Source organism: Drosophila albomicans, chromosome 3 (genome assembly GCF_009650485.2).
Source record: "Drosophila albomicans strain 15112-1751.03 chromosome 3, ASM965048v2, whole genome shotgun sequence".
Taxonomy (NCBI): domain Eukaryota; kingdom Metazoa; phylum Arthropoda; class Insecta; order Diptera; family Drosophilidae; genus Drosophila; species Drosophila albomicans.
The window spans coordinates 26,218,705-26,236,322 of NC_047629.2; the positions used below are offsets into that span (position 1 = coordinate 26,218,705).

Sequence of the window (17,618 nt, forward strand, 5' to 3'; positions counted from 1 at the left end):
TCGTTTCGTATTCGTATTCGGCCTGCTGATGTGTGCGTGTGTGTGTGTGTGAGTTGTAAATGTATCTGTATTTGTATCTGTATCTGTTGCTGCGCGCACAGCAAGTGTACCCAAGGCTTAAGGCCTGCTTGAGCCGGGTCCTTGATTTATTTATACTACGCTTGCATTCTTTGCTCATTTTCCGTTTTTCTACCTAACTCGCATTCCTTCTCCTCGCTTCTGTTGCTTCCAATTTCTATTTCTGGCATATTCCAGGCACAAAACTTTCTCCTCGCTCTAGAGTGAGAGTGTGTGGGCTGCGCAGACAGAGCGAGAGCGTGCGCGAGAGAGTGAGAAAGCGAGAACGTTCCATGGAAAGCATTTGCGCAGGCGCGCATTCGCTTTGTATGTGTGTGTGTGTGTGAGTTCGTTAATTTTGTATCTGCGCGTGTTTACGAGCAGCTTCCGGTGGTGTTTCGGGTGTTTTTCACGCTACAGCTGTTGGCAAATGCTCAGATATAGATTTCAAGGTCAACATATGAAAACTTAAGGGAGGACGTAATAAGCAAAATGATTACTGGAATTTTGCAATAACCTTTAAATCATTGCATCAACTTAAAAGATAAATGAAATGCAATCAAAAGCAGAACATTCATGGAAAACAAAAAAGTTGAAACGAATTCCTTTCCTTTCCTTTTATCTATGTTATTGCTATTGAAACTTTACAATATCTAAAAGAACTTCATTTTATTTTATTATATTCCTTCGTTCAGAAAAGTGCAAAAGCTGAAATAACGTTAATAAAATACTAGTTACGGTTAATCTGCATGAAAATAACAATTATCATTTTTATATACACCTGGCCCTCGCTTAACTCGGACTCTTTTAGCACGAACTTGGTCTTACACGGTTACAAATTTGCTCCCATCCCCCTTTTAACACGCTAAAAACCTCGTTCTTACACGATTTTTTGATAAGGAGCCACCAAAATGAGAAAAAATGTTGAAGCCTACTGGCTTAAGCTATAAATGCCACCGAATGCATTTCAAACTTGATAAGAATAGAAGAATGATCTCCTTACTTTTTAACATTTTTAAATTTCTATAAAGATTAACCTGTTAAATTATTATATGAAGCAACTTTTTTGACTGAATATCAGCTTTTAGTTTTGAAAATATGAACGTTATGTATTTATTAAAGGCATATGCATAATAACTTTTGGTTAATTTTGAACAAATGTATGAAACTTTAATAAAAACAGACAAAATTTGATGTTGACAATTATCAAATGCATCTTCATTTAAAAGACACATCCGTTATAATAACTGAGATATCTGACTTTTTGGATGGCAAAGTACTGTCAACATTAATGGAAATTATCAAAAATTACTATCCGTAAAATTTGCTTTTTGGCTTTAAAAGTTTTTCTCAAGCGAGACTTCATCTCACATACCTTAACATTAAAATCAGCTAAAAACTTACTAAACTTCGATTATCTAGCATTATATATTTATTATTATTTTATTATATAGCTTCTAAAAAAAACTTGTGAATCATCTCATCAACTTTCCCGTTATTAAAACTAAACTATTTCTGAAGTTATACTAAATTGTAAGTATTACTCAAACTTTTACATCTCAATTCCCAGGTCAAATGAAACAGTCTGGTAATTAGTTAAAGTGAAAAAGGGAAAAAATTATCCACGCTTATCGCAGAAACATGTTGAACGCTTCCAGGAATATCGATTTTGAAGTAGAAATAGCTTGTGAAATAGGTGAACAGGCAGATCCTTGGAACTTGCCTGTCTGCCTGCATGCAGTCCTCTTTGTTTAGTGGACTTTGCGAAGGCAAAGCCCAAAAGGGAGACGTGGAAAATGCCAAACAACAGGCACGTCTGCGCATTGCCAAATGGAAATATGGGAAAACTGCTGGAAATGTTGCGCCGTGGGAAGCACAAAAGCAAAAGCAAAAAGCCGTTCGACAGGCAAACGAAAATAAAACGCACACACACACAATGAGTGGGACAGAGCGACAGCGAGCGAGGGAGTGAGAGTGAGAGAAATAGTGAAAACTTATTTTTAGACAAAAACTCGGCTCTCGCTCGCTACGTGATTTATCTGTGCAACAAATGTTTTTATCCCAAATTCCTTTTGCTTTTGTGTGGGCGAAAAACACACTCAGAGAGAGAGCGAGCGAAAGAGATTTGAGATCTCTCACTGCAGATAAGGACTCTCTCTCTCTCGCTCTCTCCCTGTCGAGTACAGTCCAGTTAGTTATGCTTTGTGGTTGGCCAATTTTTGTGCCGTTTTCAAATAGTTTTTCAAGGGCAAATCACAAATACCGAAACCCACCCTCGATCTGAAACCTGTTTGGGTTAAAGGATTATCATCTTTTGTATTGAAATGCGAAACGAAATGGAATAACCTTGGCATACATACAAAAAGGATTATGAATATTTACCTGTATATCATATTTTCCACATAGCTGTCAAATAATGATACAAAACTGAAATTAAAGGAAAATAAAAAGAAAATTAGAAGAAAGTAAAACAAAAGTAAAAATCAAAAATGATAAATACAGACCAAATAACTATGTTGAGTGTCGTGTCGAAAAAACATGAACTTATTTTTTTGAAATAAAATAAAAATGATACACAACTGAAATAAAAAAAAGAAAAATAAAAGAACATTAGAAAAATGTAAAAGAAAAGTAAATATAAAAAATCAAAAATACAGACCAAATAATTCGATTGAATGTCGTGTCGTAAAAACATGAAAAAAATTCTGAAATAAAATGAATTAATAAAAAATAATAATAGAAAAATAATTTAAAATTCATTCTTTTTTTTCAGATAAACTAATAGTATTTTTTCTTAGCGCAAGTGCTTTGTAATTTCGTTTTATTAGCAACAAGTATAAAAAAGCTTAAGATTGGTCCTCATTTAAATGTAGTTTACTGATTATTTTAGTGGCTAACGAAACAAAAAGATGAAAATGCTTGGAAAACTTGCTTGTGGAACGCTTTTCCAAAATACATTCAGTTGTAATGCTAAGCGAGTTTTGGCCGTTGCTTAACTACTACAATATATTAGATTAAACACTAACAATTAAGTATGAACTAATTACAATGTAGAATATACCTTCGATTATGTAATTTTTGGTCTCAATTTGGTAAATATTTTCAATTAGCTTGGAATCCAATGAACATTGTTATCATTATTGTTTCTTTTTTTGTTTTTCTGCTTTAAATCAGCCTTAGCTCCGTTGTTTAAAACATGCAAAACCTCAACTTAGTAAACTAACAAGATTAAAAATAAATATTTGCAAACACTAGCGTTCACTTCTCTGATTTACGATTATGTTTCATATATATAGATTCTATATCAATATGATTTATAAATTTGTGTTTCATATATAGATTCTATATCAAGACCGAGTGCTCCTTTCGCATATGCTCATTGAGGAAAGCCTGAGAGCGATAAACGCGAGCGCAGAGTGGACAACGATTCGATTCGTATGGCGGTGTTCTCTTGGAACTCTGACGGGGCAACTTGCGACCCGGCACCAGGCTGCTCGTATCGATGTGCAGATTCTGTGGCAAGTGTGGCACGAGATGTTGCAACGAACGTGCAGTCGATATGGAGGCCAATTGCTGCAGTGCAATCAAGGCATCGGCATTATTCACTAAAGGTTTTTTCCCATTGTTATTATTACTATTGCCACTGCTGTTGTTGTTGTTGTTCTTTATGGTTGGCTCCTCGTTCTCTGTGGAGTCTTTGTTGCCTTTGGGCAGCTGCTTGGAGGTGCTGGCCAGCGACGTCTCCTGACCGCGTAGATTGTACTTTTTAACCGTGCTGACTGCAATGAGAAGAGCAAACAAAACATAGAAAACATAAATAACGAAATAAAAAAATGTTAAATAACCAAAAATAACTTAATAACAACAATTCTTATCGCTGTTTTCCTTGTTTTACCTAAACCAAAATTGAATTAATTATTTATGCATTAAATTAAACAGGCGTACAAGACATACAAGCGCATATTTACACGCACAAATTAGGTTAAAAAATAGAGAGTAGAGAAAAAGAAATGCATTTTAATTCAGATGCGATTCTCTTTTACTTCATTTTATTTACACACATGTTTGCTTATAGAATACACTATATAAAAATTACGAAACTTGGCATTAACGAGAACTTGGCTAAATAATTATTAATACATTCAATTGCAACTTGCTGACAACTCTTAACTAACTTAATTCCCAAAATCAGCTTCATTCGCCACTCGCAGATTGGTGGGATTCAAATCCATGGGATCGAATGCACTCGACACACTCGAAGTGCGGCTCTTTTTGGCTTTTGTTTTTCTTGTGGTTGGAGTTGCATTAGTTTTAGTGCTTTGCCATTGCTTCGAGTTCGTGTGCAGCTTCTTGTGGCGATTCACATGGGAGCGACGCTTGAACCATTTGAGGCAAATGTCGCATTGATAGCGCCTCAAGTCCTCGCATTCATCCTGCTGATGCAACCGCAAGCGACTCTCCGTATGATAATAGCGTCCACATTGGCAGAACAATTGATTCTTGCCGCCATGTCGTATAAACTCTGATTAAATGATAGAAGCAACAAAATGACAAATGACAAATTTGTGTGATATACTCTCTATATAGTATGTACTAAGTTATACAAAGATGTGAACGAAAGTGTATGTGTGAGTGTTTGTGGCATTATGATCCCCGTTGATGAACACAAATTCATTTTGGTTTCATTTTTACGTTTCATTTTTATTTGAATGTGAGAGCGCAAAATGTTTAGCTACTACAACTACAAGTATGTTTAGAGTCAAGACCTTATTTTCACCGTGTTTCCAAACATCCACATCAAGCGTCAAGCGGCAACAAATTGTGGCAAGTACAGCAAAGCAGCAGCGCCTAGAAAAAGGAGATTCATATTAATGATAATGGCAATTAAAAGAGCGAAATATTTAAAGTTGAATCAAGTAAATGCACATAAATAAATTGTAAACATTTATTTATTTAGTTCATATACAGAAAAGGGAAAGGTTAGTTTCACATTGATTTAAAATTACTAACGATTACATTACGAATGCGTATGTAGTTGTGTGTGTGTGTGTTTACTTACACTTGGACTGCAGTTGAGCAACAATTGAAAAACGCTCAACGTACATTTTACATTGGTGTTTTTCTTTTTGGCTTATGAAATTCGCTTTAAAATCTTACTTTAACTAACTTGCAAATTGAGATCTTTTCTTTGGCTAATTTACACGAATCAAAGGTCGCACTTATACATATATAAAGTGTTGTACGTATTATTAACTATTAATATGACTATAACAAATGCCAACACACATACTCTCTCTCCCTCTTAATTGCTTAGAAGCAACGCATCACCCGATTCCGAATGCTTTTGGTTCATGTGCTTGCGCAGATCGGATTTGTATTTGCATTTGTGGGGACAATGCGGACACTTAAGTGTTGGCTCCACGCCACATTCGTAGTTCTTGTGCCGCTTGAGAGAACCTTTTATTTTGTACGTTTTGCCACACACATTGCACGCATATTTGGCATCATCGATGGTCATATCGTTGACCTGTTGCAACGACATTGTCGTATGCACTCCACTCAGTCCATTCACATATAGCTTCTCCTGTTGCTGATGCTGCTGTTGTTGTTGTTGTTGCTCCTCCACACAGGGCAACTTATCCACCACATAATCCTCCTCATCATCATCGTCGGCCAGCAAATCCTCATGCTGATCGTTCTTGATGACAGCCAACTCGAGTTCACGTTCCGCTTCATCGGCATCCGTCAGCAACAGTTCGGATTCGTGGGCAGTCACCACATGTGTGGTGGTGACCACATCGTTAGCATTGCTCGGAGCCATCGAGATGCTGGTGGCACCATATTGCATCACATCACGGAGCAGCATTTTATCCTCTAGCCGAGAAGTGTCTATTTTAATATATTCCTGCCTCGTTTGCTGTCGCACATCCAAGCATTGCTGCAACGATATTTGTTGTCGCTGATGTTGTTGCTGATGATGTTGTTGATGATGTTGTTGCTGATGTTGCTGCTGTTGCTGATGATGTTGCTGCTGTTGCTGGGTATGTTGCTGCTTCACTATTTGTATGGTCGTGGCCTGTGGCTTGTGCAGCAGACTCGTCGTGTTTGTGTTCGTGGTGGCATTCTTGGTCAGCGCAGGTATCGTATACTGAATGTTGCCCACCGGATTGCCCAGATCATCGGGCGGCAGCTCAACCACAACTGTGGCACCCGACAACAAACTCGTCGCATTCCCCGAGCTCAGCGATTGCGCTGTGCTTAGCGTTTGATTGTGACTCGTCGTCGCGTTGGCTATCGAATAGGGAACAGTCTCCAAAATGGTCCAGTAGCCATCTGCAAATAGAGATCAAAGCGAGTGCCAAGCAAAATATTATTCTAGAGTATCGCTAGTTTTGTTTTTGTGATTGTTTATGCATATAATTACTTGTGGCATTAACATAACAAATTGTGGCAGCTGTTCATCCAATTGTTTTATTGTGCTTTGTTTGCTTTGTGTTTGTGTGAGTGTCTGTTTGGTCTAAAATAAAAAGAATTCAACAATAAACAAGGAAAAACAATAATAATAATGAAGTGTGTGAAAATGGGCAAATCGATTGTCAGTATTAATAAGTTTGCTTTATTCTTAAACGCTTTACAAATATATTTCATATATAAAGTATAAAAATGTACACAAATTGTTTGTTTATAACACCCAAAAAAAAATACAAACAGCGCTTAAATGTATTTCATAACTGAGGAATATAAATATATATCCGTTGAAATATATATTTCTTATGTATTGGCAAATAATGGCGTCTTAAGTCTTTGTTTGCTTTACATGCTTTCTTCATTCTTTTTTTTTATGTTTTCTTTTTTGGGAACTGATGTTGGCAAGATAATTTAGATAGATATATTTATATATATAGAGAGAGTTTCAGAACACCGAGCCCACAACACTTGTGTTTTTTCTTTTTTTTGGGCTAGAATTAGTTATGTTTGGTCTTGGACCGATTTGTTTGCTTACAAAAAACTAAAGGATAGGCACACGCGTACAACAAAACTTAAATGTATCCAAGTACAAAAAAAAAACAAAAACAAAAAATGTACATTTAAGAAATAAGATTAAACAAAATCATATAAAAAAACGGAATGCGGTCGGAGATAATCAAGCTGCGTTTACACGTGTCTCATGAAAAAGTAGAGAAGTTATTCAATTTATGAAGTAAATTTTGTAGTTACTTTTTCGATAATATATGGAAGTGAATTTTTGAAAATTAAATCATTAAATATTAAAAGAAAATTCAAAGATTACTCTCATATATTGGAAATATTTGAAAATAGTTTTCTTTTTAAATAGAAAGCAATATTTCAAACTAATTTAAATAAGGGGTACTTTTATATTAAAGATATATGATTGAATGGTTTTTAAAAATATCGAAGTTTTGTATACTTTGCTGTATAGTTGAAGTGCCTAGCTACAAAGACAGACAATAAAATTGTCCGTTGAGCTTAGTTTTACTTACTACAAAGGAATAAATCTTCAAAAAACTTGTTCTTCAAATAAAATAAAAAATATAAAGGATGAATTTATTGGATTGAAACTATCAATTTAGCTGAGCAACTTTTCTGGTCTTTTCTGGTCTAATTATAGGAAATTAAAAAAGGTAATTAAAAACTTTCTGTCAAAATATTAAAAAATATTAAGCAATTAAAAGGACCTTTTAAACTTTTTCTTGAAAAAATATGAAAATATGTAGGATAAATTTAATGGATATAAATTATCGATTGAGCTGATTTTTAATTATTAGAAATTAAAAAGGACTTTTTCTAAAAAAAATATTAAAAATCTAATAAAAGTAAAAATAACCTCTCACTTTAAACTATACAAATAAAAACAAATTTTTAAAATTTTTCTGCAAAAATATGAAAGTTTCTAACAATAGGAAATTGTTCCTGACAAAGTGGGGAAATTAAAAAAAATTCGAAATTTTTCTGACAAAATATTAAGATATTAAAAAGGACATTTAAACTTTTTCTTCGAAAAATATGAATATCTAGTATATCGAGATGAGTTTTAAATTTAAGAAATTACAAAAGAGATTTAAGACTTTAAAAAAAAATATATATATATGAATACCTAGTGAAATATCTAGTGTAAATTTAAAGGATTTAAAGTGTCGTTTTTATTTAGAAAAATTTAAAAGGATTTTTTGTGAAAAATAAATTGAAAAATTAAAAAAAAAACCTTTAATCCTTTTTTATGAAAAATAGAAAAATATCTGGCAACAATTTAATGGACACGTGTAAACGAAGCATTTCTAGACTTTAAGTGCTAATAAAATTCTACAGATTTTGAAAATTTGATTTTGTTTCATTTGTTTTAAGTAATTTGTGCGTTGTGCGCAGGAATGTGACATGTTTGAGTTTGCCACAAGAACTGGCTAAGATTATAATTGATAATAGTATTGTAGTATATATATGTAGGTATGGGTAATATATGGAGGTATAGTTCTAGCTATGGGTAGTAAATAAATGGATATATATACGAAAAAGCTATGTATTCGCTGCAGTTGTGCACACTCAGACACACACGTACACACACACACAGACACGCACACACACACTTTTGGAGGTAGTTGTAACTAGACGCTGAGCAGTTTGTCAGAACTAATGTGTATTCATTTGGTAAACATTTCAAAAAAGATTACGCCTCTCGGACACGCACACTCACACAGACAGAGATACACACACCCACACACACAGACACACACACAGAGAGAGATGTTTAGGCATCCTCATCGAAGTCATCATCATCGTCGTCGCTCTCCTGCAGCATGGGCACAGCCGTAATAGTTAAATCGCGACCAGCGAAATCGAAATTGATTTCACACAACGCAGCAGCCACATCGCTATCGATGCCGCCACCCTCATGATCCTCCTGATCGTGATCGTTATCACCATCCACTTCATTCTCATGCTCATTCTCATTCTCATGCTCGTTATCATCGTTGCTCAGATCATCCTCGTTGCGTATGAGATACAAGCTGTCCTCATCATTGCGCAGTCTCTCATAGAGCATGCAATGCTTGCGCTTGGCATGACGCAACACGTGATCCTTGCGACGCGATCGATACTCGCAGGACACGCACTTGTATTTCTTCTGCTTGAGACAGTATTTGCGCACATGTTCCTGCAATTTCTGCGGTGATTTGTAGTAGCGATTGCAGTGTTTGCACTGCATAAACGAATCACGTGAAAGACTGCTGCTCGCGTGTCCCGCTTGCAATTGATGGCTGCTGTTGTTGGTTGCAACCACATTGCTGTTGTTGTTGTTGTTATTACTGTTGCTACTCGAGTTGTTGTTGTTGTTGTTGAGATAGCCGTAGTAGTCGCTGATGGCGGTGTCGTGGCTGCTGCTTTGCTGAGGCGTCGATGTGTCCACGCCCAGCAGACTGCCCAAGATGGGATAGATGTCTGCTTTGTTGTGGGTTGTGTTGTTGTTGGTTGTTGTGGTTGGTACGATGGAAAAAAAACAAGAACAAAAAACATAACAATCAACAAATTAATATGGCAAAAACAAACACTAAAAAGAAATACAAATGTGTAACTAAAAATTATCTAAAAAAAACAAATTATACAAATAAAAATAAATAGTATAAAACGTATTCAAAAAGTACTTAGTGTTATGTCAATTGTTGTTGTTGTGGTTGTTGTATGGATATTTGTTTATAACAATGACTAGCTCCCAAGGCGTTGATGAGCACTGATCTTGATGATGATGAAGCTGAAGATGATGATGATGATGAAGTTGTAGATGTTTGATGATTATTACAAGCACAAATGTACTCCGGCATATGCATTAAAAATCACTTTGCCCAAGAAGCGCGATACAAATTTAAAAAAAAGAACCACTAAAAACTAAAAATAAACATTGGCATTAAATATATGTACAATAACAATTTCAAATAGTTACTCAATTATGAGTGTTTGTGTGTGTGTGTGTGTGTGTGTGTGTTGTTGTTGTTGTGTTGCGGTGCTTTCAATAACTACAACAATACAGCAATAAATACATAGGTTTATCAATATATATTTAGGTACTATCGATATTTCATTTCATATTTTTCATTTCTCAACAAAAGTACAATAGAAACACAATTTATGTTTTTGATTTTGCTGGCAAGCTTCTCACATTATAGTTATATATATGTATGTATATAGTATCCGCCGATCTTCTCCAGCTTTCTTCGTCTACAGCAGCATCTAGAAAAAGAGAAAAACTCATGTTAGTTTTGGTTTCAGATAAAAATTCGTGAAAGCTGTAAGTAAATAATAATAATATAATTTTAAATAAAAGCAAAGTCTTGTATTTTTGTTTTTTTGTTGTTTTTTTTTTTGTTTTTCATTTAATATAATATATTTTTTAAATGTAGTTTTTTTTCCTGTTTTACTTATAACAATTAAATCGTTTACTCGTTTTACATTTTTTCACATTTTTTTTATACCTTTTATTTATTATACATAATAATAAAATTGTTTCACAAAAATTGTTTAAGGCGTTTTTCGGCTCTATACACATACATATACATATATGTAGATTTATATATTTAATTATTTGTTTCTAATCGTTCGGTTTTCTTTTTCTTGGTTGTTTTTTTATTTCTTTTTTCTTTTTCTTTTTGCAATTTTACATTTATTGTTTAATTAATTTTTTAAGCACACTTTACGAAAATATTCCGACAACTGAACATTTTGAATGTCCACGTTTGTCGTCAGATATTATTTTCAGTTTCCTATAATTTTAGAGTTTTGCTTTAGAAATTCTGTTAAACTTCTTACCAAACTATGAAGCCAAATTTGGTTTGTTTTTTTTTTTTTTTTAGAGGTTTTTCATTGTTTTGTAAATTTTGTTATAAGCGCAAACTAAGCTATATATAATATGATTTTTTATTTTTTTGTTTATTTAGAATTTGCTATTTTCTTTGTTTTTATAGGCAAATGACTCTTGAGTTCTCTGTGGGTGTGTATTGGTGTGTATCTGTGTATCTGTGTGTGTTTATCGTGCGTGAACAGCAATTAACATTTAGAATATACAATTACATATGTTTGTTTGTTGATTGGTTGAAGTGTATCTTATGGCTAATTACTAGATTTTTGTTTGTTGTTGTTGTTGTTTAGTGTGAATAAAAACCCATGTTGTAAATATGCTATTATAGTATGATCTGTATTAGTTCATATAGAGAAAAGATAAACAAGGATGAAAGTAAACTTAAAGTTGTGTATATATGTATTATGTATCTGTATCTGTGTGTGTGTGTGTGTGTGTGTGTGTGTGTGTGTGTAAAGAAAAGCCCTTTTCAATGTATCTCCAAAACCTATTGCCCCACTTGCCTATGCCGTTCATATATCGATTCACATTAACAACAGTTTCGTTTATCATTTTGTTTCCTTAACAATCACAATTGATCACATTGATTTCGCTTCTTTTTTTGTGTTTTTCGTTTTTGTATCTATATGTACATATATAAGATATATATATATTTTTTTTAATATATAATTTTATACATTCACAGCTCCTTGTTTACAACGTTGTGTATGTGTATGTGTGTGTTGTTGATGTGTGTGTGTAAAGTAGTTATAGTTGTTAAAGTAGTTGTAGTAGTAGTTGGTAATCTTTAATAGTTATAGTTAAAACTCTTTCGTTCCATAATATGTATGTGTATGTGTTTCTGTTTCTGTTTGTTGTGTGAGTTTGTTTCATAGATACATTTTTCATTTCATTTACGCTTATACCAAAAAGAAAAAGATACAGATATTTGCTGTTTTTGTTGTTAGTACAATTTCTCAAAAAATATGTTTTGTTGTTGCTTATTATGTTGTTTGTTTGTTTCGCATCTACAAAATGATTTGTTGTATCTAGCAAATTTGTTAATTATACATATACATATACACATATATATATATGTAGATATAGATGCACTACTTAAATTAATTACAGTGTACGCGTGTGTGTATTGTGTTATGTTGTTTGTTGTTTTTGTTTGTTAGTAAGTTGCTTGTTAATCAAAATTATATTGAATTTATCACATGCTCTTCATTTATTTCCATTTCCATTTCATTTTCATTTAGATTTCTTTTAGTTTTTAACTATACGACTCGAAAGTGTGTCTCAAAATTCATTTGCTGGGCATGTCTTGAATTTGAATTTCACCCAAATACATCGAACAATTCACGACAAACTTGCGAGTCTCATCACATGCGCTGTTGATAAATTAAAATGTTGCTTGGTTTTTTTTTTGTTTGTTTTCTCTTCTCTTCTTTTGTTTTGTATTGTTTTCGTTTCGTTTTGTTTTGTTTTGTTTTTGCTTAGAAAAGTAGTAAAAAAATGATTTAGTTGTATAAATAAGAACCACAACCTTAATAGACAAAGTTAAATAATTGCATTAGATTATAATTGTTTACAAAAAGGATACAAAGTTGCATCATGTAGATTGTGAAACTATTCTTTCTCCTCTGCTGCTCTTCTTCCTCCTACATCCTTCTCTCTCTATTGCATTCTCTTCCATATAAATGTTTAAACAATTAAGTATAACAAAAAAAATGTAAAGCAAAGCTAATTCACGTAACTGACTAGCGCTAAAGCAATGCCAAGTTTCATTTGTATTTGTTTGAAACAAATTTTGTAATTTATATTAAAGTAATTAATAAATGGTGATTAAAATTAAAGTCAATTTGAATGCCAATTTGAAACTGAACCGAAAGCACTAAAATAATAACAATCTAAATACAAATTTTGTTTGTTTGTTTGTTTGTTGTTTTTCCTCACGTAATTCGAATACTGACCGACAAGAATTTTGTTTTTCTTTCATTTTTCACAATTTACATAATTTTTTTTACTTTTTTTGTTTAATATTCGCATGTTTTTTCTTGTGTGTGTGTGTTTTATAATTATTTGTAATTTTATTAATTTTTGTTTTTTTTTTTTCAATTTGTTTGCTAGAATTTGTGCCAATTTTGTTTTGTTTTGTCTGTTGTACAAATGAATTTGTTATCACATATTTTGTGGCACAAACTGCTAACGAACATTTACATTGCGCCCCTATGTGTTGATGTGTGTGTTGGGTGTGTAAGTGTGTGGGTTATCTTTACGATTATTATGTATAATTATATAATTTTTAAAGTACCTAAGCAACGAGTTTTTTTTGTGTTAAGCTCATCATTTTTATAACCCTTTTGTTTAGTTACATTTTCATACATTTCTAGATAGTTTTAACAATTAATAAATTTCCGTTTTCTCATATAATTTGTTTTTAGCGTTTTACGATCTAACTGTTATTCAGCTTATAACATAATTAAAATAACGGGTTTCTCTCTTATTCTTCTTCTTCTTTTTATAACAAGTTTTGCTGCAACATTATGTGATTTTTCTCTCGCGTTGTCAAAATTTGGAAAATATGCATTAAATAAATAAAATTATCTTTTAGTGTGTGTGTGTGTAGTTGCGTGTGGGTGTGTGGGTGTGTGTTTGTGTTTATAACAACAAGAAAAATTAATAATATTATATTAATTAGAATGAGGACTATATTCTTTATATCACATACCAATTATTTCTCATTTACTTGACTCTGACTCCCAACTCTCGACTCTCGACTCTCGACCTTGATCTCATCTTCTCATCTCTTTTGACTTCGTCTCTCTGACTGTGACTCGATGCGAGTTTTGTCCCTAACTCTTTTTTTCTTTTCTTTACAATGCCAATTCGTTTGCTCCAACTTGTACATGTTGCTTGTTTTCACTTTTATCATCATCTTCATTATCGTAATCGTAATTATAATCGTAATAACTGATTCAATTGCTTGCACGCGCCTTTAACCAGAGCCACAAGCCAAATGTTTATGAATCATATTATATTAATATTTGAATAATTCATCTTTATATCTATTCTTTTTTTACATCGTTTTTTTTTTATTTTTTTGTTATTTGGTTCAACTAAAATTGCCGCCTATCACATTTCGTGTTCGTTCATAAAATAAATAAAATAATAAACAAATTAAACGAATAATTTTCTTCTTTCTTTTTCTTTTCTTTCATGGAATGAGCACAAGATAAATTAATAAAATTTATAAATTTGTTGTTGTTTGTATTTGTGTTTTTGAAAAGTTCTTTAGAGATCGTTGCGTTGCACTAACAATAAATTTTTTTTTTTGTGTATTTTTCGATTTTTTTTTTAATGTGGCTTTGGTGGCGCGCAGCTAACAAGAAATAAAAAGAATAATTAATAATGATAAACAAAATTTTTGAAAACTTGATTGTGCGCTAAAAAAAAAAATACGTTTAAAACAGAAAATGAAACTTACGAGTTTGTTTTGTTTTTCTCCTGGTTTTCTTTCGGTTTTTCCTATTTTTTTTTTTTTTGGGATCATCGACTATTACACAAGTTTTTTTTTTGTTTGTTGCCTGTTTTTTTTGTTTGTTGCCGTCTGTGTGTTCAGCTTATTGCACATGTCCATCGTTTAAATTTAGTTAAATTTGTTTAAGTTTTACTTGTTAGGTTTACTTTTTGCTTTCAAGCTTAAACTCTAACTTAGACTCTAACTGTTTTTTTGTTTTTTGTTTTGTTTGACTGACTAAGCGATTGACTCTTGCTATTCTCCACATACATACATATATACACAAAAATATAAATTGTATATGCTGTGTGTGTGTGATTAAGCTTATTAAGTTTAACTATTGCCCCAGAAACGATTATTTATGTTTATTACAGAAATTAAAAAAAAAAAGATATCATTATTATCATCATTATCATTATCAAGTTGCAAGCGCGTGAGAGTGCAAATTTAATTCTGCATCGGAGACTGTTTTGTTTTTTGTTTTGTTTTTGTTGTTCTTTGTTCTCGTTTCGTTTATAACAATAAATAAAATTAGACGCTTAAAAATTTCAACACTAAAATTAATGTGAATGTTTTGCGTTTTGCTGCATTCTTCTTTAACTACATCATCATCATTATCATTATCTTCTTTTCTGCTTTTCTTTATATAAAAAAAACAAATGCATTTGATTTTTCTTCTTGTTTTCTCTCGACTGTTTTTTTTTTTGTTTTTTGACACCGCAATAAAGAAAAATTCATTGAGATCATTGAGTTTTCTAAGGATGTTTAACACACATACATATTTTGTTATCAACAACTACATCTTCATCATCATCTAACAATAACGACAACAACATCGACGACAACAACAACAATGTCAATAACAACAACAACAACAAAGTTGCAACCAACGCGATTCGCACTCTCACGCCTTTGGACTTTACAACAAAAAAAAAGGGTGATTGGAAAATATATAAAATAAAGAAAGAAAATATGATGCATATATGTGTGTATATAGTATTAGAACTAAAGATTAGAATTTGTTAATATTTTCACATTGACGGCATGATCTAGATGTGTGTGTGAGTGTGTGTAATTGTTGTTGTGGGTTTTCCTTTTCATTTCATTTGTATAGTTAATTATAGTGTATATATGCATATATATATATATAGATATATAAAAAAAACGACTATATGGTTTCAAGATCATTTGAAAAAAAACAAAAACTTGCTCAAACCGCGCTCTGGACTTGGACTTGGACTCGGATTTGGATCCTGAAAGTGCTGCCTAGAAACAAGGCTCTCTAACTAGCTAGTGGCAGCAGCAGCAGCAGCAACCAGTTGCTGGCGTCATTGCAATTGTTGTTGATTGTGGCATCATCGATGTTGGTGCGTGCGCATGTGCAGCACGAGATTGTGTTTGTGCTTCGACTTCTTGTGACAGATGGGACACTCGAATTGCGGCTCCACGCCGCACTCGAAGCGCACATGACGATTCAAGCTATGCGGCCGAGCATACGTGTTGCCACAACGATCACAGGCATAGGCTCCACCTCCTCCTCCTCCACCACCTCCTCCCCCTCCTGATCCACCACCTCCCCCTCCAGCTGCACCAATAACACCGCCACTCCAGCCACTAGCAGCAACCGCAGCAGCCGCCGCCGCTGCCGCCGATGTTGAGGCACCCGTTATTGCAGCGTTCGTGTTGTTAGCTGCCACGGCAGCAACAGCTGCTGCCATCGCTGCAACTGTGTTACTCTTGCTGTCCACATTGCCACTGTTGCCGCTGGGCAAAGTAACAGGCGGAATGCCAATGCTGCTGCTGCTGCTGTAACGACGCAGCGGCCCATCGGGACTGGACTGTTGCTGCATCAGCTGGGCCAGCGGACGTTGCTGTTGCTGTTGTGGCTGCTGTTGCTGCTGCTGCTGGTGGTGGTGATGATGGTGGCCAAGTGGCAGTGCACCGTGTGTCTGGGCGACAGCGATGAGTTTGGCAAAACCCATGCGTAGATCAAAGGGTTTATCGCCAGTGAAATCATCATCGTTGTCATCATCGTCATCATCGTCGTTGTTGTTGTTGTTGTTGTTATTGCTGTCATCGTTGTCGCCATTATTGCCATGTCGCTCGTGCGTGCTGCTGCTGTGTGTGGGCGTGGCCCTGCGACTATCGATTCGCAACTGATGATCGTGATCATTGTCATCCACAATGCTGCCATGTTCGAACTTTATCACCCCAGTGGGCGTGGCAATGGGACTGGTGTACGGACTCGTCTTCAGATTCAACAGCGGATAATAACGATGCGGTGGTGGGGACGTCCTCGATGTTCGGGGTGTTCGCTGGCCGCCATGCAAATACTCAGCTATCGAAGGGAAGAGACAAGAGGTCGAAAGTAGAATGCATATTAGTTAAGAAAACATTTATAGATTCGCTTTTTTCTTTCAATCAATCACTGTAGACAGTTGCTTAAGTATTTGTTCATTTACGTTTCAAAGAAAATCATAAATCCTAATATCTAATAGAACGTAGGAAATTAAATATATATGAAATAGAAATTCAATTTATTACCGTGAAGTCGTTAAAAAAATGTTGCGTTTCATTTTTTTTTTGCTTTTAGTGTGAATTTTGGTGCGTTGTGGTAAATGATTTGTTTGTGTATGTGTGTGTGGGTGTGTGTGTGTATGGTGTGATGATTGTTGTTGTGTGCGTGAGTAGAGGCTCGGCTTGAATCTAAAGTAAAATGTTGAAAACTGTTTTTGCTGCTTAAAGGTTATACATAAAAATAATAATAAAAATCATTAAAATTGAATAAACACAATGAAACAACAATTATTCGAGTGTAAGTTACATGTATACAGATTGGAGAGTTTGGAGAGTTTTGTAGAGTTTAAAGCATAAAAAGTTGTTCAAGTTACAAGTGATTTTTTAAAATGAGTTTCAAAACTTGGTTTTCAATTGTTCGATATGTTAGTCACAAATATAAATAGTATATAAATTAAATAATATTAAACATAATTTGTTACTAATTATTTGTATAATGTGTTTTGGGTTTTTTTTTTTTGAGGAGGGACGCAACATTCAAGTTCTTGTTGGAGAATTCCTAGAGAATACGAACTCTGCCAGAGAAAACTCTCTCTTGAGCTACGCACTTTGGAATTACAACATTAAGTTATTATTTTCATTTTATAATCATTTAATACGCATGCATAAATTTTTATG

The 17,618-nt window shown here is 33.7% G+C and overlaps 1 protein-coding gene across 8 annotated transcripts in view; it reads right to left on the bottom strand.

Annotated features, from left to right (window-relative positions):
• Positions 1–17,618, bottom strand: part of LOC117569144 (longitudinals lacking protein, isoforms F/I/K/T) — a 75,540-nt gene that overhangs the window by 3,406 nt on the left and 54,516 nt on the right. Inside the window, exons 6-7 of one of the 8 annotated variants that reach the window (XR_007954730.1) lie at positions 14,391–16,761; positions 10,895–14,285 (exon numbers count right to left, since the gene is read on the bottom strand). The exons of 1 other annotated variant lie outside the window; for it this stretch is intronic. Coding sequence is in view for 6 of the 7 variants with exons in the window: in XM_034250183.2 (XP_034106074.1) it covers positions 5,360–6,390 (1,031 nt within the window). In the remaining variant the exon portion in view is untranslated. Of the gene's footprint in view, positions 1–3,200; positions 3,837–4,217; positions 4,580–5,344; positions 6,391–6,500; positions 6,575–8,806; positions 9,511–10,894; positions 16,762–17,618 lie in introns of those variants that run through there. 6 more of the 8 variants (XM_034250191.2, XM_034250197.2, XM_034250183.2 and 3 more) reach the window with 6 other exon arrangements.